Source organism: Patagioenas fasciata, chromosome 1 (genome assembly GCF_037038585.1).
Source record: "Patagioenas fasciata isolate bPatFas1 chromosome 1, bPatFas1.hap1, whole genome shotgun sequence".
NCBI classification, from domain to species: Eukaryota; Metazoa; Chordata; class Aves; order Columbiformes; family Columbidae; genus Patagioenas; species Patagioenas fasciata.
In genome coordinates this window covers 74,597,146-74,624,408 of record NC_092520.1, presented here as the reverse complement: position 1 = coordinate 74,624,408, position 27,263 = coordinate 74,597,146, and the positions used below count along the sequence as shown (strand labels likewise).

Sequence of the window (27,263 nt, the reverse complement as noted above, 5' to 3'; positions counted from 1 at the left end):
TAAGTATGAAGAAGGCAATCTCAGAGAAAAGATTAATGTTGTATGACTAGAAAATCCTGCTCTGAATAAAGACAGACTAGTCTTGGGGAAGGGAGGAGAAATAAAAAAAGCAGCATGAAGTCAGTTCTCTTTTAAAGAGACATCTCCAGTTTAACATTCTCTATTTACTCAATGTCACCAATGCAGGCATAACAGGGAGTATTTACTGCTATCATTTAGGCAAACAGCAGCATGAAAGACAAGAGGACTATTTTCAATCAGTTTCACTGGAGATTTTGCCATAGAAAAATTAAAATCCTGACACAGAAGATAGATGTGATACAAAGAAGATAGGAAAACTGGAAGATAACTAAAACATCTGAAGGCCAAAGCTTTCTGCTGCTCTAAAACATAAACCTGTGATAGAACAGACAATTACTTTGTGAAGCTTTTTAAGTGTGTAGGAGTATGGCATAAACAGCAGTCTGTTCAAGTAGGTATATTCACAAAAATGATACAATCTGACACGCACTGAGTTGAATCTGCACTCAAGCAGAGGAGCAGTGTGGGTGAACAAAAGGAAAGTTAGTTAAATATAAGCATATCCTCAGGCAACAACCACAACTTGCAGGTAGACAATTCAATCCATTACTTTGAAAGCTTTCCTGGACACCTCAGCAATCCCAGCATAATGATACTTGCAAGCAACTTCAGCTGCAAACTCTGAAAAGATGACATGCAAAATTTCTCAGCCAGATTAAGAACTGGCTTCAATTAACTGAACTGTTCTATTACCACCAACAGGTGATTAAAGTAGGTTCTCTTTGCATATGAAAGAAATATTCAGCTGCTACTGAGCACACTGCTACTATTGAGCTTTTCTGACCTTTGTTTGCATACCACCATATAACTTTGAAACCAATCCAGACTATGCACACCTTGTTTTAAAGGCATTTACAGAGTCCAAGATTGAGATTGCAGAATCATAGAATATCCTGAGTTGGAAGGGACTCACAAGGATCAGAGTCCAACTCCTGTCCTTGCACCCGACAACCCCACAGTTCACACCATGTGTCTGAGAGCACTGTCCAGTCTCTTGAACACTGTCAGGCTTGGGGCCATGACACCTCCCTGGGGAGCCTGTTCCAGTGCTCCAGCACCCTCTGGGTGAAGAACCTTCTCCTAATGTCTAACCTAAACCTTCCCGGCACATCTTTCTGCCATTCCCTCGGGTTCTGTCATTGGTCACCAGAGAGAAGAGACCAGCACCTGCCCTTCCTCCTCCCCTTGTGAGGAAGCTGTAGCTGCCATGATGCCTCCCTCAGTCTCCTCTTTAACATAACATCCACCACAACTTCAGTGAGCTGTTTGAACAACTACCACGCTTTGGCACAAGAAAGTTCCCCACAGTAAGCAACAAGCTCAACTTAGAAGGGTGAGAACTTGTCAACTGTGGGAACACAGAACAAGCACCCACAGACCTCAGCACAAGTCTCACTGTCATCCAGCCTGGGCAGAAGGCACACTCTGGCCTTACCCTCTCTCCCCAGGATGTAGCAGGAACACTCATACCCAAACCAGTATGGAACATACAGCTGTGCTTCTCTCTCCTACAGTGAGAAGAAGAAAGGAAGCACACAATAGCCAAGTTACAATCTCTGTACTACTGTGGTATCCAAGTTTCTTCTCAGATTGTACTGGGTAATGAAGTATGAGTTATGAGGATGGTATATTAGGATCCATTAATATAGTAACTTTGTTGGCACATGAAGTATAAGCTACTCCAAGATACATGTTAAGGTGTTTTTATTTTCAGATCAGATTCAAAATATGCACAATATACTTCTGAAAGCTGGGAAGTTGTCTTGTTTGGACCTTCAGTGATTCCTCAGCTTACTCCACCAATAACATTAAAGCCCATATGGCTTAAGAAAGTAGAAGTGTAAAGAAGGCAGGGTGGGGTAATCTTTCAGAAACTGGAGAACAGTCTGAAATATTTCCTCTCAGTTCCTAAGAGTGAAAACAAAGCAAAGAAAAATATTTGAAATACCTGCGAGAGCACGGAAAGTGAACAAACACCACCGCATTGTTGAGAAACTTTTTTTAGTTTAAGCTGTTAGCAACTCTTTACCCACCAAATGAGAAAAAAGCAAAACCACAATTTGTTTTCATTCTAAACACCCCCAACAACTTTTTATTTTTCCTCCCTATAAACTAAGTAAGATAAAGATATTTTCGCTGCAATTCTGTGAAACAAGTTTCATAAGATCAGAAAGTTCTCTAACATGCCCCACAAATGAGATGGAACACCAGAGTCAGGTGTCTTACAGATCACAATTGTTAAGAAATATACCTTCTTCACTGTCTGAGGCACTGCTCTTCTCTGGGAGATTTTCATTCTCATTCAGGTCCAAAGACTTTTCTAGAGACCTGCTCCTGACTAGCTTAACAGGTTTCCTTTCTGAAGATGGAAGAGGGCTCTTCTTTATTTTCTTCTCACTTACGGACTCCTCCACCTGAAACAACCAAGAGGGGGGAGGGAGGGAAAAAACAGTGCGTCCATAATCACAGACCATTTAAGAGAAGAGAAAGATACTGTCGAAGAAAGAAATATAAAGGAAGCCACAAGTTCTATCTGCTCAATTACCACACAGTCAAGGACTCATCTCTCCCTCATTCCCCTATCCCAACCTTCCTTCCTCTTTATTTCAAACTCTTTAGTGGGGTAACAAGTGACATACTTGGTCACCTGTACTGTCATACATAGAGTTGCCTTAAAAGGGGCAGTTTAGTCCACATCCACTGACCAGCACAGTTTGGTCCCCCTCCCTGCATCAACACTAGCATTTATAAATTCATTAACACAGATTATTTACTTTTTATTGATCAGGCTATTATTTTCCTGCCAGTTTAGCAAGGGTTCCAACAAGCCTGAGGGGAAGCACAATGAAATACACAGGGCCTCCCTTTCTTCCAGCAAGATTAGATCATACCAATTATATAGTTGAAAGGTGTTCTTAATTTGTAGGGCACCATAATACCCTTCGACAAAAACGAAAAAGTTTTAAAACACTGTCTACAGCCATTCTACCTATAAAATGTTGCTTTTCAGGAACAAAGCAATGGAATATCATTTGCCATCTCCAATATATATGCACAACATCCTCCAAAATATCAGTCACTGAATCAACAATGCAGCTCTTGACCCTAAACTATAATAACTGGTGGCTAACCTTACATGCCATTGCACAATTCAAAAAGTTATTTCTAATAAGACTATATGCCCAAGGTTTGTACATCTCAAAACAGCACTCAAGAAGCTTGGCTACTAGCTGTGAATCACAGTTTCCATTTTAAACCTCTCCTCAAAGCTCCCATTGCCTCCAGTGGAACAGCTGGAAGTACAGTCCTCCCATATGCAGCTGTACACAGATGATAATAAATAAGATTAGGCCTTCTCAACTGTATAGGTCAAATTCATCTGCAATACCATCATCCCTAAAGATTATTCAGCACCGATTCAAAAAAGCAAGAGCATCCGCTACTTGAACAGTCATCATGTACTTCCTGTACTCCTCAGCTTTTTTCAAAATAAAGACCACTTGCTTTTTTGTGTAACTGAGAGCCATTAGTAGAAGGTGGGTGGATAAAAAAACAGACAAGCATAAATTTGACTGCAGTATAGGTAGGTAAAAATACTCCCTCAAGGTCAAAAAAAAAAAAAAAAGACTGCATCAGGAAAGCAGACCAATTAACAAATGCTTTTATTGAAAGCAGCAACCATGCCTAAGGTTATACTCAGTCACACAGCAGAAATAGTACAGAACCAACATTTCAATATGAAAAATATTCTACCAAAACATACAGAAGACTGAAAGGAACTAGTTGTGGTTAAACAGTCTAAGAACTGACACAGATCCAGCACAAATCCAAGGAACTCTCATTGCATCTTGAAGAACTGGTGAAGATTTGGTGAACAGGTAGAGCTCTCACCAGCAATACAAAAGCAGTCCCACTATGCCACAGGCAGAACAGAAAAGTCAGGCTCAAGTCAGAAAACCAGAGCAACAGCTCCTATAGAGAAAGCCTTTTGTGATTTTAGGGACAAGTAAATTCACAACTAAACTTTTAAAATAATTGATCAACTCAAACGTAGTTTCCTCGTTTGTGTTGTGTGGGTTTTTTTTTTTTTTTCCCTAAAGAGTAATGCCTTTAAGATCTGTCAGCTGGAATTAAAGATGTATTATTTCTTCCTTATGTACATTTATCTCCTGAGCTAGCCAAGTACCACTAAGCTCTGTGCCAAGGCTTTTCAGCTTTTTAACCTGGGAACAGCAAGCCCCAGGACTGGGAGACTCTAAGGTCTCCCTGCATGGGGTGGAGGGAAGATGGTTGATTCAGGCAGACAATAAGGTGATTCCTACATTGTGAACACACATGCCACAACTGATGTTGCACAAAGACTTTCTTTAATCAACTACAGACAGCTATCAACAATATTTTTTCCAAGACAGGACAAGCACTCTAGCCAACACCTCCACCATTTCACATCTCCCCCTGTAGGGAGCTTTGAGACTTACATTGCCTATGACAGCAAGAAAAGAAGGGGTCAAGTCTCTTTCTCCCTAGTCTTCGGAAGATGATTCAACATGTTTCGTATCATCAATGCCATCATTTCTGATAAATGCATTCTCAGCACTACTGCATCCTCCTATTGCCCCCTGCCTCTACAGCATTTGCTGTGATCCTGGGCTTGTACAGAATATGTCGATATTCTTGAGAAGTGCCAAGTGATACACATAGCTGTACACAAGCATTATGTATTTTAGTTACACTGAAACAGTAATCTAAACAGTTTAGTTATACATTTATCAAGACTGCATTTTTACACTATGATTAAAGGACTTTTAAAAAGCCACTTATTCAAGAGAGAATCCTATAAGTTTTTCCTTGTGTACAAACCAAATCCCAAGGCATTACTGCTCACCAACACACCCAATTAGATTTAGCACCTGTAAAAACTATTACAAGTACCTCCTTTTTACCACCTCTGATTTTTCCAAAGCAGAAACAGTAATTAGGTACCCAAACCTAGTGAATTTTACAAGAAATGCTTAAGCACTTCATTTGCTTTTTCAAGATCTTTCCCTTGGAGTATCTGTTAATCACAAGAAAATGTCCATAGCCTTTCAGGACCCCCAAGTACACCCAGGAGTCCCAACAATGGTATTACACACTGTGCACACCTCATACCGCTACTGATGTGCTTGCCCTCCCGACCAGCTAAATACCTTCATAAATTCGTACAATATCATGCATGAAACACCCATGCTTGCTCAGTTGCATTAATCCAAGGCATTAAAGGAAAACTCATCTTTACTATATCCAAGTGTGGGGTTTTTTTTTACTCTTCCTTCTGAAATATTTCCACAAATCTAAGTTTCAAAAAGGTTTCATGTGTTCACAGCAGCAGACTGACCTTTTGACATGGCTGAAACTCACACCAAAAAATGTTCTCTTATACAGAAGTTTGTTAATTTCCAAATTAAAGAGATATTATTGAAACTTGAAGATATTAATCCCAAATTTCTGACTATCTTCTAGACTACCATGAATTCTCACAGGATTCTTTAGATTACGTTCCACATGCATTACAGATATGTGCTCAAAGATATACAAGTTAAGCACATATACTTATCAGTTACAAACAGTAAGAAAGGCTGTGTCAGCACTTACTCGTCGCAACGTGCGGCTATTGAGCGATTCTCCTTCTGTCTGAAGTGTGGGTTCCTGAACTAAACCAATCATTTTAGGCAGTTTTTCATCCCTTTCTCCAGAATCATCACAAATGGTGGATCTGTCCAAAGCAAAAAGGAAAATTAGCTTTGGAGACAGCTTCTCATGTGATTTTTGCATTCAAACCATGGCTGTTCAGCTAATATTAAAAACTACCAACTCATTCTTCCTACATCTGGCTCATTCTCTCCAGCTGTTCTCCTCCCACTAGCTATCTCTCAGAAGATTAAGCTTCTGACCATGAAGTTAGTAAAACGAAGCACTGGTGCAGAGAGAAGGGAGTGCTGTTGGAAAAGAGGAAACTGAGATAGCTTAGAACAAATTTGGAAACAAAATGTTTCAAGAGAATTTAAGACAACTTTTTTCCTGCATCCCTTACTCCAGAGTTGCAAAGTAGTGCATTTTTTCCTTTTTTTTTAATAGGACATCCCCCCCCGCAAAGTATTTAATAGGACATCTTTTGCAACTTGCAGCAAACTTCAGATTTTTTTTCTAACAAACATACTCAGATAACACAGGATTGAAGAGAGACATGAATTACATTGTTCAGTTTTGTAGAGCCATACTTATTTACATACATATACAAAAATTAAAGCCCCATTATTAGATTGACACTGGCAGTTCATAGGTAAGTTCACATTTGCTCCAAAAAAAAAATCAAGGCAAATGTTTTTAAAAAAATCCACATACCATTACGTTATACCAGCTTCTTAACTAAAGCTGAGGACAATACAAAAATAAGCTAAGACCTCAGATATCAGGAGAACAAAGCAAAACAAGTGTTTCAGTCTCCATAGAGGAAGGGGAAAAAGTGTCTGAACATTATATATAGCTCCATTCCATTCAGCCCTTCCATATTGTTGAAGGATATACAGATCCTAACTAGACACCATCATGACAAAACACTGCTATATAAGCCATCCTGCTGATATCCCCAAGCAGATCCAGGGAGAACAAGGTCCTCCTATCTCCTTCCTCTGAGGGGCCTCAGCTGTGCTCCTACTCTTTTAGACAATGAACACAATGAGGTTTTTATGCACGCTCAGTTTATGTAGTTCAGTTCTTTGCATCCTCTAACTACAGGATTAACCTTTCTAGTAAGGCTACAGCAGCCCTTCAGGAAAATAATTTTTAAGAGGGCACTGCTTCTCCCCAAGTATTTCATTAAGCTTTATAGCCTCCCCTTACCGAGGCTGCCCGTTGTCCTCAGATGATGAGTGGAAGCTTTCCATCTCCTCACTGTTCAAGCCCAGCTCAGAGCCATAGCTCTGGTGCACCAACTGCCAGAATTCCTGCTTGGTCAGCTTCTGAAAGAAAACAAGCTAGTCAAGAGCTACCGTATTGGACAGCAAGGCACAAGAAGTAAAACAGTAAGAAGTTTTAATTACACCACAGCCTTTAACCTCAATTCTGACCAGGACTGAAAGTATTTAGGTATCACATTTCAAGATTGGATTTCAGCATTTTGGGGTACTGTACTCCTGTCTACTCCACATTCCCAACCCATTGCTGTTTAACCAATAATATCAGACACGAGAAAAATTGTTATTTCAAGAAAACACATTTGTAGCCACCACTTGCTTCATCATACATCTCCAGCGTTTTCACAGATATCTTCAAGGTAGCTGCCTTGAATTTCAGTTGATACAGCAGAAGACCAGTAACTGGTAGACAGCCAGGAACTCCCTCTTTGATCTTAGGCAAACAGTTACTAGATACTTGCCCGTTTCCTCAGGATGCTCAGAGTGCTTTAAAAACGGTGAGAGGCTAACATTTCAGTCACTGCAGACAGTGATGTCTAGGTCAGCCAACTAACCCTTTTGCCAAGGTGGGACAGGAGGTCCTTGCTTTTGGAATAACAGCAGAACACCCTTTACATAAGATAGTTGCTTTTACTCAGTAACTGTGTTACCTTGATTCCTCACTAACTCTTCTATTTCTCTATAATATCTCTGCCCTGTTCCATGAATCTTGACAGTTACTGGGATATATTTAAGTTTGCTCAGATCATGAGAAAAGTCAGGAAGTGGAGGTAGTATGACAAACTCTTATCAGTATAATGTAAGCAACTAGTTTCAAAGTCCACTTCAGCTGTAAAGGGTTCAAGAAAAACAAAAAAAAAAACAAAAAAAAAAAAGAAAGGAAATAAGGTTCTGGGATTTAGCAGAGCTCTGACAGCAATACTAGCAATCTTAAGAAAGAGACACGACACTGGAAAATGTGCCTCAGCCACAATCCATATTGATCAAGGGAACAGACTTGTGCTAATGAGGCAGTAACACAAGTGCTGCTTACTATTTGCATGAAATGATCACATTAAATACCGATACATTATTTAAAGGGCTTTTAAATGATCCCCTCCACCTCCTTGCTCCACCTGTAGAGTGTTATACTACTTGCAATCTTAGACATAAAACATCTGACCCACAAGCAGGAATGCAAATGCACAACTATACGCACCCTCACTGCTCTCCCCTCGGGACTGCCGGCATCTACCCACCCCCCTCTCTCCTTCCCAACCCTCGCGCTGTGTCCCGCCCAAAAGCCCCTGTCGCCCCGCATCGCGACAAACCTGCCGTTTCCCGCTGGGCAGCGTCGCTCCCGGGACACCCCGGGCCCCGCCGGCCGCCGCCGCACTCCCACTTCCTGCTCGGCGGCGGGGCCCGGCCGGAGCCGCCCTCCCGCTCCCCCGGCGGCGTCTCCTGCCAGCAGGACCGTGGCAGCACCTTTCCCGGCAGCCCCTACCCTCCGCCCGGCCGGGGTGCCGCCGACCCCCGGGGACGGCCCCAGGGGAAACGGGGCACTCGAGGGCATCGCCACGGCGCCCGTCCCCGTCGCCAGGCCAGCCACGGGTGTCCCTCTGCTCCCACGCACTCGGTGCGGGACCCCCGCATTGCATCGCAAGGGAGCCTCTCCCCCACCAAAGAGGGAGAAAGCGTGCGAGAGTCAGGGCAAACCCAGCCCAGTTTAGGTTATTCCTTCAGCTATTTTCCAGCAGAACAAAGTTTCAGGCTTTTCAGAAGGTGGCTGGCACAAGCATCCTATTGGTAGAGATCAGTTTCAAGGTATTTAATCCTACCGAGGGCAAAGTAAACATTAAAACACAAAACACACATAATAAAGCAAGGGTCGTAACAGCTAATACCAGCCTCCCTCTGCTATGGGGGTTTGTTCTGCAAAGCAATGTAGTGCTAAAAACACATGCATCAACATACAGCTGCCTTACTTACGCAGGCATGCTGTCTTTTGGAGCTGTAAACTCATAACCACAACCAACTGCCTACAGCTGTTTGCATTAATGGCTAAAACATGAGAAGGCATTACATGGTTTCAAAATATGACTGAGGTGTATGTATCTTTAGACAGCACACCTTTCAAACAGAAATTAAAGGACAGAAACAAAGTCACTTTCACTTCCGCGGCTCAGTATTGCCACTGCCTTTATTTCCAACCATAAGAAAATAACTGGGAAATAGCTGAAGTCGCTAATTAAATTCACTAGCATGTTCTGCACCAGTCTGTGGGCAAATCAGACTGCCCTTGCACAGAGAGCTCAACAGATTGAAGGAAAGCAGAGGGACTTCAAGCTATGCATTTTAGGAATCTATAAAGCTGTTTCCTGTGGTTTTATGAATCAATGTTAGCAACTTCTGCTTCTAAAACAGGATTCTTGCACTCTGCTCAATTATTCTTACCTCAGCTAGATATAATTAGTTGTTAATGGTCACAGCCCAAGATCAAACCAGACTTCCCTTATTGTATCAGAAAGGATTAGTTCTGAAGGCAAAGGAAGGCACAAATTTTCTGGGTCAGACTTCTGCTTCTGAGAGGATGGTTTCAGAAGCTCTGGAGCTTGAAAGGCTGAATCTAAACATGAATTACTTTGCCCGCTCAAGCTGATTGTCTACACCATCTTTTCCCTGCTCAGCTCTCTTTGTATACAAAAGTAAAGGCTACAAGAAGCAGTCAGGATACATTTTTGTGTTTTCAATAACACATCATAAAACATCAATACTTGGTTTCATGCTAGACAAAGTGGCGGCATGGCACAAGCAGTACTACAGAATAGCACCAACATAAGCAAAGACACCAATTTTTACCCCCTATGGACAGATGCAGAAATAAGAACAAGACACTCTGTACAGGTTTACTCCAGAGATACCCCCCCACACACACACCCACCAGGCAACTCTGATGTGGCAGTCTGTCTGATCACTTGCTCCCAAGGGAAAACATCAAGCTCCGCTGTAACTGCCCAACAACTCAGGCCTTCTTTGATCGGTAAAACAACCCTCCATTGCACACAAAAGGTGCAAATAAACATCTCCTTTTTACAAACTTCCCTGAGAAGCTGCCAGGGAAGGCCAAATTGCTGTCCTGGTTTCACGTTTGTCACAAGAAGCACAGCTCATCAGAAATTCTGGTTCCTTCTCACACCTCTAGACTTACCTGCTAAAATGTCTCTGGAGACAGGTGCAAATCTCTACCCAGCAAAGAATAAGAACAACAACAATAAATCCAACTCCAAGGAAAAGGACTCATGGGAATTGAGACCAACTAAGTTAAGATCTTGTTCCACTAGAAATAAGGAGCACTGTGTGTGTTCGGGATTTGAATGACCTGCCTAATTAGATTTTAATTTGTTCCTTCTCCCTTAAACTGAAAGGATATTTGACACCCGTAATCTTTAGAAGAATAAAGCAAAAGTATAAATGTCATTGCTTTTACTGTCAATAGCAGCCATTAGTAAACTCCTTTCACCAATCTGAAAGGTCTGCTGCAAAACAGGAATTTTGGCTGATTTTATAAAATGATGTATTATTGAAAGCCTCAGTGGATGTGGAAGCAGCTATCTGTTTTATCAAGACTGGTATCATGTCTCTTCCAGACCCACATTAATGACTCCTTATTTTCCATGATGCTTCCCCCTTTGACCAGGAGCATTTAAAAAACAATGGCAAAGTAAAAGCCTAAGAGACTCGAGCACATTTTGTAATAGGAAAAAAAAACCAAGTCGAATTTCCCTTTAAAGAAAAAGTATTTACATGGATATTTTAAAAACATAGCCTAAGAAAGGGAGTACCTTCCTCTTATGATGGTCCTGATTTCCAGAGTATCCAAAGTTGAAGAGTACCAAATGCACAGTATTGTACTCTGAGGAAGATCTGAAGAAGCAGCTATGAACTAGAGAATTACAACTCAGATAAGTGGACCAGGAGTCCTATCAGAACAGTGGCTCCAAGCTGGGGGAGAGCATCCTCAAGGCCTAAGTAGGTTTAGGCATGGAATAGTATATAACCATTACACAACACAAAGTAAACAGCAAGTAATTTCTAAAAGAAAGGCAGACTTTCCAGAAGACTCCTTGCTCAGCTGTTTAGGGCACGCAACACTTAAGAAGTACAAGGCAGAATGGCCACAAGATGGAGATCTGGGAAAGGGCATGCTGACCCTACTGAGAGGTTCTGCAGAGGACCAAAGCTTCAGGTATATCAGGTAAAGAAGGTAGGTCACTCTTCAGAGGTGAGACTTCATAACATGAAATCTCTGTCCACGAAGCACTGAAGAGGCCAGAGCCTGAAAGCAACCTCTGCACAAACATGATCTGAAGCAAGTAAAACTACAATACCTTGGATCCAAATTCTGCAAATTGGGGATTATTTACCTTCAGGTGGCACAAACCAGCACTATTGGCAGCTACACTCAGAGTTATACTTCTGACAACACCAGAATTACTATAATTCATAATATAACAGTTGGATGTCATCTCTAGGTCTAGCAAATACACTCCATATAAAAACTAAGTTATCCATAGGCTTTAAAATATTTAGCTATCTGCAGAGGAAACATTAAAACCAGCTCCTTTTGGAATTCGTTCCAGAGTGAGATCTGGGGTTTTTTTGTCACAAGTCTTACAAATTCTGAAAGGATCCTTTTGACCACTGAAGTTTTCATATACTCAGGGCATTGCACACCATGCCAGAGCCTCAAGATGCTTGAGATCTCTTTCAAATGTATACTGTCCCTGCCATAGTGGGGGGTGGCAAGAAAGCCACAAAACTATTTGGATGCACCAACTGCTTTGTTTTGGCAACAGGTGAGTGGACAGCTGTCATTCTAGCAGAGTCAGTAGATCCAGCTCTAACAGCTTCAGATTCTACTTTCGCTTCCTCAGTGCCCCTCTATAGCTTGATCTAGTTTGGTTAAGGAATAGAGAATCATAGACTGATAGGTGACTCAAAATGCATTCTAGCAAAAAATCAGATATCACTACTACATTGAGAAAGCAGGAATTCAACCCAACAGGAATCCTGTTCCAAGAAGCAACTCCAAACATACCACATCAAAAAAACAACATACTAAACCAAACAAAACCAACCCAAAACCACAATACCAACTACATATACTTCATGGTAATACTCTATTTTACAACTGAGAACTCCAAGTAGATGTTCACATAACAGACTTGCCTTTCAACATACTTCAGCGAGGATATAAGAAAGCTAATAGCAAGATTGGATAGAAAGAAAAATGAGAATTCCAAAACTACACAGATGCAGTGGTCCCTAAAACCTGCTGGCTTAACTTCATTTTACATGCAGTCCAAACCTTCTACTTTCATATCTATCCTGTAGTTACTGCTCTGAAGTGAGTAATTGTTCCTAATGTGACATTCACTTCAGTGGCAGAGGGTAGAAATGCACACAAAAAAAACTAACACTGAACAGCACAGAAGCTTGTTGCCCATGTTCCAGACACATGGATAGGCTGGTACACCTGAATGGCCATACATTCACTCTTCAGCACCACAAAGCAACCAAAGTCAATTAGCATTCCTGATAAAGTTGCCTAACAAAAGAAAACAAGGTTACATAGCTAGTACATTGTGGTGTTTTGCAGTTCTACTGCTGGGTTCAAGACAAGATGGTTATGATCTTACAGTTAAATAATATTATATTTGATGAGGGACAAGAGATTTGCAGGAAACATTGGTTTTGGCTTAAATGGCGCTTTCCTTTATTTTCAGTTTTTCTTTGACAAAAAGTGCCTCTATTCTGCCCTAAAATTTATCTAACAAAAAACTTGTGTGGGTACTATTAATACATAAGTAGTGCAACAGCTTTAAGCCCTTAGGGACCATTGTAGTACAGTTATATATGGATATTTCAGTGTTCAATTGCAACTGTGTTGAAATATTTAAACAAGAGTCATAAACAGGAAAGAATTGGTTTACAAAAACTGCGTTACTTACAGTGATGTTCTGCAAAAGTGTTGGTACATTTTTAGAAAGAAGATTAGCTTAAGTGTCCAGAGATTGGAATATAAATCAAGCTAACTAGCAGCAGTTGCCAAAATGCACTTCCATATCATACAGTCTGCCTTTATTGCATTTATTCAAGGTCAGGGGAGTTGTAATGAGTTGGTTGGCAAAGGTTCAGCTAGCTTATCTGGGAAGGTGACTTTCAGCTTTTCCCTTAAAAAGAAAAAAGCTTCCACTGAAAAGCCTCTTGCCTTTTTGATCACAAATTAGCCATAGAAAATGCAAAGCAAATGTATGCCAATTTAGTAACATCTGCTTGAGTTAGTAGCGAAGAGAAGCATGCAACCTAACTTCGAAGAGAAAATTCTCCATCAACAGCAAAGTTGTAGAGGGCAGCATGAGAAGGAAAGGATGTGAAGGTTATCTAGGATCTAAAGTACAAGGAGCTGAAGGAGAAAATTAAATTAGATTTCTGTGTCAGAAAGAAAAAGCTAATCTCCTAAGGGTAGTCTCCTAACCTCCAAAGACACATCTGCTTACATTAGAAAAAGATTATTTTGTTACTTAATCAGAGATACCAGCACTTACAAGCCTACCTTATCCAGCAACACATTCTGCCATAAGCGGAAGATACTGAGGTAGCTTCTGTCTCTTGCACTGAATGATGTGAAGAAAAACTGCAGGAAAAAACAAAGTGGAAAAAGCTCATTTGTCAGTATTTTCAAGATATCTTGAATGTCCTAATGATTTCAGCAATGGCACGCTCCTCTCGCATTCAACACACCTGGGTTCATATTCCTCACACTTACTAAAAGAGATAAAATGTGTGGAGTAAGTGTTAGTTTCCCCAATATCCACATAGTTTATAATGACAATTGCTCTTCTGGGCATCCAGTTGCAATCATTGGTACGTTTGGTATGAAGGATGAGCTTGCCCTTAAGTAACTACAGTGTTACATCTTTCTCCCACTTCCAAATAGGAGGTAGGGAGAAGGAAAAGGGAGGAGCAGAAAGGGGGAGAGCAAAAAAACCCTGAACATATGCTTATTTCTTCCAAGCCACAGCCCTTTCCATCTTTCCACTACATATTCCTTTACTAATCTTTTCACATGAGAAGATGTGAAATTAAAATCACTAAAATAGGAGATCAAATTAGATGCAGTATTAAAATCTTTCCCATTTGAAAGTTTGCCTAGCAGACAAAGTTTATCTTCCTTGATGATGAAAGTTAATATTTAATAAATTGAGAGGGAACAGTCAAATACAAGGAATCACAGTCTGATCACAAAGAACAATTTCACATTCACCCTGGAAACCTATTCTCTCTATTCAGCTAAGAATTATTATTTTCAAGGCATTCACATAAGTATCATGAAGCGTGTTGTACATAAGAACATTCTGCATCACACTTTTCAGTTTTTCCAAGTATACACCCAAAAACTACACCTCCCAGAATATAAAATCGCATGTTCTATGGGTAGATTTCTCCGTGACTTGAAATCCATGATATCACAGCCCATTTGTTTTCAGCAGTTTTCTTCCAGGTGCACTTTAAATCCAGCAAGATCGGAAAAAATATCAAACTCAAGAACATAAGTTCTGAGCTAATGCCCTGAACTTCCAGTTTTCAAACAGCTTTCCTTTGAGTATCAGTGGGACAAAATCCTCCTTATTTTCTCATTCCTGCATCAACACTACTAGAGGATTCTGCCACTAAATATCAACTGTCGAGCCAACACGCACAGGGGCCAAAACACCAAATGCATTTTCTAATCCTAATCACATTTAAAGGTTTGACAGGGAAGTTGCTTATACAAACTTAAAATTACAACAAGTGCTCTGTGTCCCAGACATTATCATTAAAAAAAAAAACCTAACCCAACACAAAAAACCCCACAACACCAAACCAAACTAACAAACAAAAAAAAAAACATCAGACCCCACACCAAAAAAAAAAAAAAACAAAAAACAAAAAGCCAAAACCCAAAACAAACAACTACAAAAACAACAAAAACACCACAAAAAACACACAAACACCACTCCCCCCCAAACATTTAAATACAGGTTTTCACCTTCTCTCCTTTTGTTGCTATTTGTATGGCATTTGGAATAAGCCGAGCAGTCTTCTCCTTTGTCATGAAAGTGATATCCTTCAAGGCAATAGAAATCTATATAGAAACAGATTTAATAAGACATATTAAAAATAACTGTAAAGACTAAAATTCTACAAAGTCACAGAGCAAGCAAGAGGAACTCTAACCCCAAACCCTGGGATGCAATTCAGTTGAGATCAAAAAGGCAATTACTGTCTCTACCTGCTAACCTTAACAGCAAACATTCCAGAGTAGAAGCAAATTAAGATGACTTAAGAGTAACCTTTTCTTTCACACTAGGACCAGACAAGCAAGCAGCTCACTCTTCTTCCCTTGCACTCCTCCAGCAACACTTTAGGATTAAGGGCACAATCCCAACCTCATACAAACCCCAGATCTGAAAGCCAGTCCCAGTTGGTACACTATACATAAGGCAGGACAGAGATCAGATAACAGACTAATTTGGCTATGCCATCTCTCAAAAGTTGGCAATCTAGTTCATTTTCACAAAGGTTTATTTGCAGTCCATACATCGCAAGGAGATCTTCCTACTTAGGTGCATTTGCCTTGCATATTAGTTCTTGGAACATTCCTGTTCAGAAGAGTATGGCGTGACTGGCTGCAATGACCCATTTCTATTCAGCCTAGTTCCTTCCCCTGAAGACAAGGCTGTGCTGCTGGTCAGCTCAGAGAAAGAAAGAACATCTAGATGGATCTTGCTTTGTTCTGTGAGTGTAGAAGGTCCTCCACTTACTCTCTCTGTCTGTACCTAAATAGCCTGCTAAGGAGATCCCAAAACTTGGCTCTACCATTGTAACTGATGGGCTCAGATTGCCTTAACATTTTGCTCAAGATATCGCTCTGCTGGACAAGCAGGAACAAGCTACCAGGATGTATGCTGTTTTGGCTGAAAAAAAAAAGAAATCAGTCTTCACACAGTTTATATATTCAAGGGTGCAATTTTTTTTTTTTAAATCTCATGTCTACAACAAGAAACATTCAATCATCAAATTCATCTGATGAAATTAAGCTCACTTTTCAGTTAAAGCATTTCTACACCCTGTCTCTGTCTAAAGAACATGAACTATTTGTTGTCTATCCTGTGAACTTCAGAGCACATGACATAGAATTTAAGAGATTAATTTAAGGTATGAGCAGTATCACAGTTGCAGAACATTTTGACACATCTCCATTACCTATTAAGTAGGTTACCTTCCCTCTCCCATTCATTGCTTCATGCTATTTCTAGGGCAGATGCAACAACTGCTTGAATCAAACATTTTAACTCATTCATCTAATTTGACAGAAATAGAGGGCCAACATGTCACCAATATCTACTTTTGCTCACACTGTTCAAAAGCTATAGACCACAACATGAGAACTTGCAGAGGTCATTTATATATTCTTTTCAGCTCTTCTTCAGCTGATATTTACATGCAAGACTAAACCAAGTCAAGGTTCAATACTGGAGAGTTTTTGAACAGGGCAACACCATATACTGTATCATGCTCCTGCTCTTATGGGAGAACATTACATGGTACCATCCTTTATAGAGCAACTCTCCATGGCAAGGAGAGGCCAATCATTGTGCAGAAATGTAAAGGATAATGACCTCCTTTCTATGCTCAATGACTGACTGAGCAGGCTTACTTCAGCATTCAGATGTCTCCAATGCTACTCACATTTTACAGAGCAACAGATCTGCATCTCCACCAGGAATGCAGGCTCATTCTTTTCAGTGCAAAGTTACTAGCATGAGATTGACAGGACAGAATTTGTTTGAGGGACTCTCATATCCTGAGAGTCCGGGACAAAAAAGAAGTGGAATCCAATTGAGCTAAAAGATCTTACTGTGGTCTCCCATCGGAAAATGTTGCTGTGGAAACAGAGCCAGTTTTCAGAGAGATACAAACGTCCTTGCAGCAGAATATCCTTCTGGAGTGCACAGGCATAATCTATGTATAGAGAGTAAGGGCAAGTTTAATTACTTATTGCAGCTCACTTGACCCAAACCTGTTAACTTAAAATAAGATAAAGGTATTACAACACAAATCAAAAAAAACAAAATACGAACAAACAAAACCAAACACACATTTCTTTCAGTCTTCAAGTCTGTGAAGGCAGACTTGTACTGGGTTGCATCCAACCCAGACCATTGTTCTGGGAACTCCCCAATGCCAGAGCTGATGGAAACATCTGTGTGAGGACAGCACTTCCTATATCAACCCCGTGTGCATTACCCATATTTTCAGAGAAGAGGTATCAGGCAAGATCAGGAGTAGACGGGAGAAGTATTCGTAAGTCAAATTTCAAAGCACCCAAACAACAGAATACACAAATGTTTTATACCATAACAGATTATACTGTCAACTCTTACATAACAGTAGTTCATATGCTGCAGTAAGATAATTTTCCACTAAACAGGTCTTATCACTAGCTAAAAGTACCTGCAGACTGAGACACTAAATGGCACCTTGAAGCTATCCAGTTCATCAGGCACAGCATAGTCTCAGAAACTGAATGTCATTTTTATTATGATACTGCCTCTGGCTGAAACATCCCAACTGACAAACATATTTCATCTAGAATGCAATTACCCATCATCTGATACCTGCTAATTAAGAACAAGAGCAGATTATTTGGTTACACTTCATAAAAACCTCTTTGAGGGAACTTCCATAATTTCAAAGCTTGAATATTCAATCAAAAGGAATTTTCAGAAGTACTACTGCTAGAAAGAAAGACAGACCCCTTTTGGAAGCACCAACCTAAAGAAGGTAACTTTATGTATAGAAAACACCCAGGAGGCACCTCTTCATACAGTAATGATTTTAACTTCAGAAATATCAAAGTGTTTTGTTATTTTGAAAAGCTTTGTACCTGGTATTGTCTGAGCCAGAACTTTGATTTTACGTAGAAGAAGATCATCAATACAGTTCTTGTTCAAGTACCAAGAGGTTCAGAAGTCCCTCACCATCCTAACTTCAAGGCAGGCCTGCATCTGCAGAATCTTTTATTATTTTTAAAATTCTCTTGGGTTTTCCCCTCAAATAATCAAGTGGAAATTAAGTTTATTGCAACAATCAATGAGGCACGTATACGAGCCCTTGCAGACATGACTGCAAATGAAATTACATGAACTAAAAGAAATCCAAACAATTAAGCTGTAAATGCATGTTTAAAGAGAAGTCAGATACCAAAATGCTGGGAGAGCAGGGAGAAGGAAAGCAGCAAGAGTTTGAGGTTAAGGACTTGAGGAAAGCATTACCAAAAAGCCTGCATTCAACTGCGAGGTTTGGGGGAGAGAGAAGGATTCAAATTTATAAATACTGGAGTACTGGGCAAGTGATGAGCAACACCACCATGACCCACCCACACAAAAGAGAATATCAAAACAAAGGGAGAGATTAGCATTTCTCCTTCTAAGTTTTCAGATCCAGTAACCTAAGATGCTGCTTGTAAACAACATCTTCAGACAAATTAAAGTTAGTGGCACTCCTTTAAACTCCCAATTTGAAAGCCTAAGCAATTGTTCTTTCATTATAAGAAAAGATTTATATTTCCTATAATCTTTACATACTGTGCTCATTACAGTGGAATACTAGCTTTTCTTTTAATAGCCAAGTTAACAACTGGAGCAGTTACAGCTTTTTTGATGAACAGCAGCAAGTAATTGCTTCTTTGAGCACTGTAGAGCCTGTGATAAGCTTCCCTGCATCAAGCAAAGGAAAAGCTCTTTGCTTGGAGGATGCAAAAAGTCCTTCCAAAAGAGCACTTTTTTTTATAGAGTAAAAAAAAAAAGTATATAAATAATGATTTAGCTTACAATGGAGCAGGTGCTACATTGTTGAGATTAATCCATCACTAAATCTTTCTCCAAGTCCTAGGCAGTCTGTTCATCAAAACTGCAAAACTGTGCTTCAGAGCTTGCTCAGTGGCTTTCAACATCAATCATGTGTAAGGGAAAACATCAAAACAACGCTTTGAAGTAATATCCTTTTGTTCTGTTTTACTTCTGTACTGAACTCAAGTATTTTAAAAACGCAGAAGGCATTTCAGAGGATGACTGCCTCCTTCTGCAGCTGGAAAAGGACACCTCGATTTAACTGTTTCTGTGCAAGTGAAAGCTCTAACTTCTCTTCCATTATCCTGGAAAGAACTTGACATGTTGCAAGCATATACTGACAGGCTCTCACTATTCACTTCCTGAAAGGTTACAGAAGATGAGAGGTGAACTTTAAACAGTCACAATGACACTTTCGTATAAAAACAATATCCGATTCTTGGACAGTGTATTTGTTACACAATGCTCAGGCAGCGCAGGCAGGCCTACCTGCAAAGCAAATGATAAAAGAGGGTATAAGGCTCATCACCACATGCAAAGGACATAGGGTTATATGCTTCTCTTATTTGGATTTTGCAGTGGGGCAAAATGGAGTCAGAGCTCAAAAGGAACATTTCAGTGCCAAGAAGTTATGCACCACAGTTTAATATTCTCTGCCACCTGCTTCTGCCCCTCCCACCTCATGCACTTCTCACCACCACTGCTCTTCCAGCTGAGCATTACTTCTATGCCTGCACTCATGTCATCAGCCTATGGATAAGCTAAACTGGTATACTGGGCTGTGAAAAACCTCTGCTCAAGGCATGAACAAACACAGAACTATCAGATTTACACAGCACAGCACCAGATAACATACTTCATGGTCAGCAGTAGCCTGGGCAGTAACTACAACTGCACAAACCAGTATGGGGCATAAAACCTTTTTATCTACCCTCAGTATACCATGTTGACAAATTTATCCAAGTGCACTGCATTTTAAGTCAGGATAAAATGAAGATTAGTTTGTGTTTTCCAATGATCTCCTATGACAGCCGATGGGAATGACAAACTTGAATACTGAGTTTTGTGTCCTCATGCTACATAGCTGGCATTGTCTCTGAAAAGAGTCTTTTAAATTACCAATACCCACTGTGTTACTCAGCCCCAGAAGTCACATTAATCAAGGTGCCTAGGGCAAGGGTCTAGGTTTAGTTCCAGGGAGAAAGGGAGAAGCTTCTGCTAAGGATGATCTACTTAATAGAGTCACTGAAGAAACACCTCTTACTTTTGTAGCCAATTACCAAACCATTACAACTGTGGAAACATTCCCTCCTGGACCAATATCTGTGGTAACTCACTCAGTAATAACTAGTTGCCTTTTTAAAGTAAAAGAAAGGACTCTGACACCCGCAGGATAGAAAATAAATGGTTATGCCACTGCAAGAGATACACCAAGTTGGTTGTCTACACTGGAAAGAACATAAATTTGATGCTCTCAGGATTTAACTCTGCCTCTGTTCTCACACTTGCATTGTACAAGCCCATCAATACACATATGTTGAGTTTATGTGCTCAGTGCTCACCCTGGCCCTGCATGGTGACCTTTCCAGCTTGTCAGCTAACAGCTGTCAGTGGCATCTCTGCTGCTGTCAGGTAGGGTTTTATCTGAAAACACACTAAGAAGTAGTGGCAGCAAAAGACATTAAGAGGCTCCCATCCTGTATCCTCTCCTTCACTTCTCAACCCCCAAAAGAAATCTGTCTTTTTTCACAAAGCAGGCAGTACAGGAGCAGAGTATGGACCTGACTTTCCTGAAGGTATTTAATGCTAGGTCAGAGGCAAGAGAATAGGAAGGTATCAGCTGTAGTTAGAATTCACCATTAAAAAAAAAAAAAGCAAAAAAAACCAAACCCAAACAACAAAACAAAAAAAAACACACACACAAAAAAATCCACCACCCTAGCCCTACATCTTACCTACTATGAGTCTCTCCGATTCCGGCAGATGAGAAAACTGTCTCTTGAATTCCTCACTCCTATATTTGTAAGTGGAACTTGAGAGCTGCAACAAAGAACGGTAGAAGGTTAAGCAAACAGGTTTATTTTCAGCCATCAACAGTCTTCATATTGGATATGTAATTTTATCTTGAAGAACAAATGAACATCAAAAGAGCAATAAAGAATAACTGGTATCTAAATGTGATCATCACTGTAACTTTATCCTTGCTTATGTAAGAGTGTGCTTCTAGTCTTCAGGGCAACATGAAACAAGTTTATTCCCTGTATCAGGCCAGATGCCAATTACAAGGCATTGCAGCTGTATGATGGCAACCTGCTCCACTCATAGACACAAGAGCCCCTTCCAGGCCTAAGGCTTCTAGCGCAGACTAAAGGAAAAGGCAGGAAGGCCACAGCATAGAAGGTGACAGAGCAGATCAAGCCCTCATGCAGACCACTAGCTGGACAAAAGAACACAACCTAGAATACCTATTTCTAACTGGAGTATCATTTCAGGAATATTACAATGCAATGGATTTTTTTTCCTCAGTTGCTATAATTAGACCGGTAGGAATAAAGGCCAAAGTTTCTTCCAGGAAACATAAATAGCAGCACCACCATCACCTCTTGATTTCCTGACATGTTCTGCATTTCACTCTTTATTTTAAAATATCACTGTTTATGGTTCATTTAAGATTCAAATTGAGTGGTAAACTCACACCAAAGAAGATTAATCCTGATGGACTTTAATTCATTCTTATAAATGAATACCCCTGCTCCCATTCAAATAAAGACCTTCAGCATAAGCAATTATGATGTAAAATCCTTATTTTTCACTTTACAGTAATAACAAGGCTGTATTTTTTTCTTAACAGATGTTGGTCACTTATTTTAGGGGCCATCCTATCTAAATGCTGTATAAGGCAATGACTTAGCTGGACTATAGCTAGTAGAGGAAGAAGTCACTTTGAAGTGTTACCAAAACCAGGTATAAATATACTATAAAAGCCTCTTACTTTTTTTTTTTTTTTTTTAAGTTTTATAAAGACCTTAAACATGGCTGCTGCTCTCTCCTTGAGTACCTCTTTACTCCAAAACTTAACATTCACCATTAAACCCATATCTACCATAAGATTAGTGGCTATTTACATTTCAGGTGGGGGAAGAAAAGGAGTCAAAGAACCCCTTTTGACTCTATGACCTTGGAGCACATTACCTAAAAAAATCCACCCAGTTTTAGCACACTCCTGCAACGTTAGTTGGTCACTGTCCTTTCATTATGTCTGTTCTGGGATTGTTTTGACAACAAGCACAAAGACAGACTTATTTTCAGCTTGAGGGCCTTTTAATAAACTAGCACAAATAGCGACGCCACCTCATCAAGATTCCTATATTTTGCTATTTCCCACAGAAGAGATTCCCACTTCTCACAGTTCAAAGGTTCCCTGAACACTACCCTACACACACATTTTTATGATGGTCAGTTATTTGCCGGTACTTGAAAATCAAGCTCTTTGGCCACAAGAACAGAAGTGCTACTTCGAGGTCAGGTGTTTAAGTGCATGTAACACAGGTGAGAGTGAAGTCACCCTGACACAGTTCAGCTTTAAAAAAAATCCAACAAGTTAATGTTACCTTCTAATTACCATCAATAAAATAAAGTCTTTATGTCTGACCAATAGTGAGTACATATTTGCCACCCACTAATATTCTGAACATTGCAATGCAAAAAGTCAGTGAGGGAGGGAGACAAAAATACATTCACCTCTTCCCTTCTGAGAAAAGCATGAATGCTTTAGGTGCAACTAACAGAGCAACATATTAGACATGTCCTCTAAGCTGTATGCTTCCAGTTATATTTCAGCTATTTCTGAGCTTATGAAAACATGATTCTTGGAGAGCATGTCATCTGCTACTGTAGATAGGCTATGGTTTCTTCGCCCTGCCATATCGTGCCCCAAAATGCATACTTCTAATTGATCATCTGAAACAGGTATCCAACAACTGCACCACTTGGAAGAAATTGAGTTCTTTGCAATTACTCTGGAAAGAGGGATAGGAAAAATTAAAAGGTACTTCAGATCTGTGAAGTTTCCACCTGTAGTTCCAGAGACCCTACAATTTACGCAGTCATACCTCAATCAACTGAAGTCTCAGCTTGTGATGACAATGCTAACATACAAGGAGAAAAACAACCTGGTCTGCCATGAGAGCAGAAGAAAGTTCACAGTTTGATGTACAAATCCGAAAATTTAAGAAGTCATGCTTTTAAGGAAAGAAGTAGTTTCTCAAACACACTGTATACAAAAAAGCTACACTGAAGTTGGCATTTCTGTGGTTATAAGACAAAAGGAATCAGGAAGAGGAAAATAGGAATACTACAGTATCACAAACACATTTATATTAGGGCCTGAATCAGCCAGTTCAACAGTTCCACATATCAAGACTCAAGATATTTTGAGTTTTACTCAGAAATGGAATTTTTCTAGAGCATAAAACCTACTATAGCTTGTCTGAGAAAGCCTTGCTGGCATTTAGAAGTGTTCTTTGTCATGAGTGACTAACAGGCTACAAGAAATCCTCTTATTAATTGTAGATTTCTACTGAGCTCTTAGGCCATTTATGGAGAGCCTGCTCTGCTGCTCTGAATTCTTATCTAATCAGTAGAAAAAAGTAAGCATACTGAAAGTTTTTAACCTTATCTTTTCCTTACTTTGTATGAAAACTAGGTCACTTAAATCTGTAGCTGTTTTGTATTCAGTGTGTGGCTTGGTGATCAAGAGATCTCTCAAGGGACTCAGGAAACAACCAGGGCAATTCTAACACTACTGGCACTATCAGTTTCTTTAAGGTGAAGAAAATAAGGCGTTTCCGTTCGTCTGAATACAGCATCTCTCATAATCACTGTTATAATACCCAAGATGTGGCAGCATTTGAGGCAAGTTGGCACACCTCTGGGTTACAAAACTTACCACCAAATATTAAAAGAAGGAAGGCATAAATTAGGCTGTAGATGTCATTTAAGAGATGAAAACACTAACTCATTTTTAGCACATGCATATTTCTAAGTTTAATTAAAAGTCATCAGGCAAACACTTCGCCTGAGGATAATCTTAGGCATTTATGGGTATGCTATATTTAATCACCAAGAAAACTATTAAGTCCAGCCAACAACATATTATCATTCTTTATCTGAAGCCACAAAATATGCCAGAAACCTGTAACATAGTGTAAGCAGAAAAACTTCAGTGTCATCCAGAAAGTTTTACAGAATACAGTTATGTAAGAACCAGGTACTACTTGAAGACACATAACCAAGTGATTCTCATACCTTGTTTAGAAATGGACCAGAGTCCAACTATATAAAGTCATGCTCCAAAATAAAAAAGTTAGCCTAAATAAGGCTAAGCTGCATTATTTATATGATAGAAGCCTGATGAAACACAGCTTCCCTTCACATTTATATCTTCAAAGTGTGGACACTGCAAATAATTTGAGCCATTTGGCAAACTGAAGAGGAAAGTTAAGCTACACCTCCTCCCAGGAGTACAGCAAAAATGCTAATCATTAGGAAATTATTTGATCGCACATATCACTAAGCATGCAAATAGTCAATCAACCTCAGCAGAACAGTGTGTACATTTTTTAACATTTGCTAACAACAGTAATAATTTTGCATTTGCTTTGTTAGTGCTTCCCCCTTGTTTTGAGACATCACAAAAGCCACAGGTTACCTGACAATTTGCATTCTATAGTCTTGACATGTAGCTATGAAAACAAACAGCTGAGAATGCATGTAAGTTGACCTCATCACTAGAGTAATACAACTCTGATATTATCTCATTTTAAGAGATGTACACATGCCTCTCACTGAACTTCAGTCTTGGTATCAGTTACCACCAAATGAGTGGGGCCCCAGAATCAAACAAGGCTGTAAGCAAGCTGCCCAACCTACTCCCCTTATATGTTCAGAATCCTCACTTAACCATCAAAATATGGCAAATGAGACTCATGGTTTTGCTCCTCTGTCTACAAGGCAAGCAAATCCATGCCCCTATCTCTACATCCCACTTAAAGACCACCTGATGTGCTATTCCACAAAGACAGAAGAGCTTGACCTCTACTTTCCTATGAAGTTCCTAGACACAGTCGAAAACAAATTTGGAGATATTAGTAAGTTGAGGGTGAAAATACTTTAATATTACACTAGCACATTCAAACAAACATTAAATATCCTATCAAAAAAGATTGCATTTCTAGTGAAGAGTGCAATTTTTCCTGCCCTCTTCACATTCACCTAAAATCTCACTTAGCATTAAGAGAAAGAAGAAAACAGCCTCCAGAAGAACAACACACTGTCAGAGAGGAGTTTGATTTTACACAAAAAGACCACTTCAGACTACAAATATTCTTGAAACTCATGTGGTAAGGGAGAAATGAAAACAAAAAAAAAAAAAAAGGAAAAACACCCCACCACACACAAAAACACAAAAACATAACAGACACTCAGCTAGTCCAAAGCCTCACTAGGCTAGCAAAGAGCTAAGTTAACAGCCCTGAACCAAAGCCTCAGGTAGCAAACTTCAGACTACACATACTCCAGAACAGATTCAGACAGACTTATCCACAAACAGAAGAGCAACTCCCATGGCACTTTGAGGAGACAGTCTCTCTACTGAGGCTACCTGTAAAGTGTGACCAGTCTGACAAACCTTTCCATCAGAGAAATGTTCACCCCACTGCAGCCATTCCTTCAGTCCAGAAAAGTTCATTATTACCATCCAATCTAATCTATAACATACAAGCCACAACTACCACACAGTTTAGCTTCCACTTTCAAACCAGAGCAGCAATGACCGAATTGGGAAATTAAAAAATGTTTTACCTTCTTAAATTAAAAGTTATCCCTAACAGACAAATCTTCTAGTGGTCTGTTGGTTAATCTCACATTCATTTTGTGAATTATTTTCAGATTGTGAGCAAGTTACCCTGTATTTTCTTTGGGGGTAGGAATTAAGTTTGTCAAGCCTATCAGCAAAAATATTTTTTCAGACTCATTCTCATGGCTCTTCTGAATGCCCTCCTATTTTCAATGTGCTGCTTGAGAGTTGGATGTAGCTTTGCAGGAGTCACTACAAACACACATAAATCTGACTCACATTTGCTTTAAGGCACAGAATCACAGTGGAAGCTCATGTTCACATGATTACCAGTCTCCCTTTTCACAGTTCTAGGGCACAGCTTTCCATTTCTTCTGAAAACAAGCACAAGGATGTATTTTGAAAGTGTCAGACTTGTTCTCTGTTTACCCTGTCACCAACAAACACTTCTGTATCCACTGTTACAGTGATCTAGTTCACTAACCATTTCTTGACAGAAAAAAAATTCAGTTAGAAAAAACTTTTAATTATTGAGTACTCATAAGCTTTACTAACAGTAACATAAAGTTCTTTTCTTTCTTTTGAAGCACAAAACCTCTAAACTTGCACCTGGAAAGAGTCACTCACAGGACCTGAAAAGCAACAGCACCTTACTTAGGGTGACTTACTGTGCTGTGTACAGTACACTGTGCACTTTGGGACTGGATGTGTACAAAGTGTCCACTTTGGGTTTTTTTTTAAATAAGGAGCTAGTTGATAACACCTGATTATCCACATGGTGGTATTTAATTCATAGGTCATACAAGGCATGTCAAGCCATACAAAAGAGAAAGAAACACAAGCAACTCTTGCCAGGGTCAGCTCAGCCATTTTATTCCCTAGGAGCCTGCTTCTGGAAAGCTCTCAAGGAAATGGAAACAACCTCATAGCCGCAGTGGGAGGGGGATGAGTTTAAGGAGCCAGGACTATTTTACTTACATTCATTATATGCTCTTCTAAATTAACCCTTAACTTCTCTAGAGCGTGGAGTCTCATAAGCACAGGGCACTCTTCCAGTGGGCCACAGGGATGCACAGGGCTGTGCACGAAGGTCATTACACCCCTGTGGCCCACCCCCCCTCTTAATTGCAGAGGCTGAAGGAGAAACAGATTTTAACATTTCCTAGTGACTGAGCAGGAAACAAACCAATGGCAGTTCTCCTTTAGGTGCATCTGTGTACAGGCAGAGCCGCATCCAGTAAAATTTTTGGTGCAACTATGTCTTTCTTCTGTTGGAAACACAGCATGTAAAACTTCAAGGAAGGAATATTAAAATACAGGTCATAAGCAAATAGTCAAGCTACTGTATTTTCTAGAGGTTTGGTTGGTTGTTTTTTTGTTGTTTTTGTTTGTTTGTTTTTTTAAATCCTGTGAGATCCCATAAACACGGCTAAT

General features: G+C 39.9%; 1 protein-coding gene across 6 annotated transcripts in view; it reads right to left on the bottom strand.

The window, feature by feature from the left end:
• The window catches only part of GRAMD1C (GRAM domain containing 1C), a 54,786-nt gene that overhangs the window by 14,297 nt on the left and 13,226 nt on the right, over window positions 1-27,263 (bottom strand). For 5 of the 6 annotated variants that reach the window (XM_065829249.2, XM_065829247.2, XM_065829248.2 and 2 more), the window contains exons 3-9: window positions 20,929-21,013; window positions 16,981-17,084; window positions 15,109-15,204; window positions 13,633-13,713; window positions 6,964-7,082; window positions 5,716-5,836; window positions 2,333-2,495 (exon numbers count right to left, since the gene is read on the bottom strand). In XM_065829249.2, the coding sequence (XP_065685321.2) occupies window positions 2,333-2,495; window positions 5,716-5,836; window positions 6,964-7,082; window positions 13,633-13,713; window positions 15,109-15,204; window positions 16,981-17,084; window positions 20,929-21,013 (769 nt within the window). Of the gene's footprint in view, window positions 1-2,332; window positions 2,496-5,715; window positions 5,837-6,963; window positions 7,083-8,347; window positions 8,690-13,632; window positions 13,714-15,108; window positions 15,205-16,980; window positions 17,085-20,928; window positions 21,014-27,263 lie in introns of those variants that run through there. The other variant, XM_071809152.1, reaches the window with a different exon arrangement.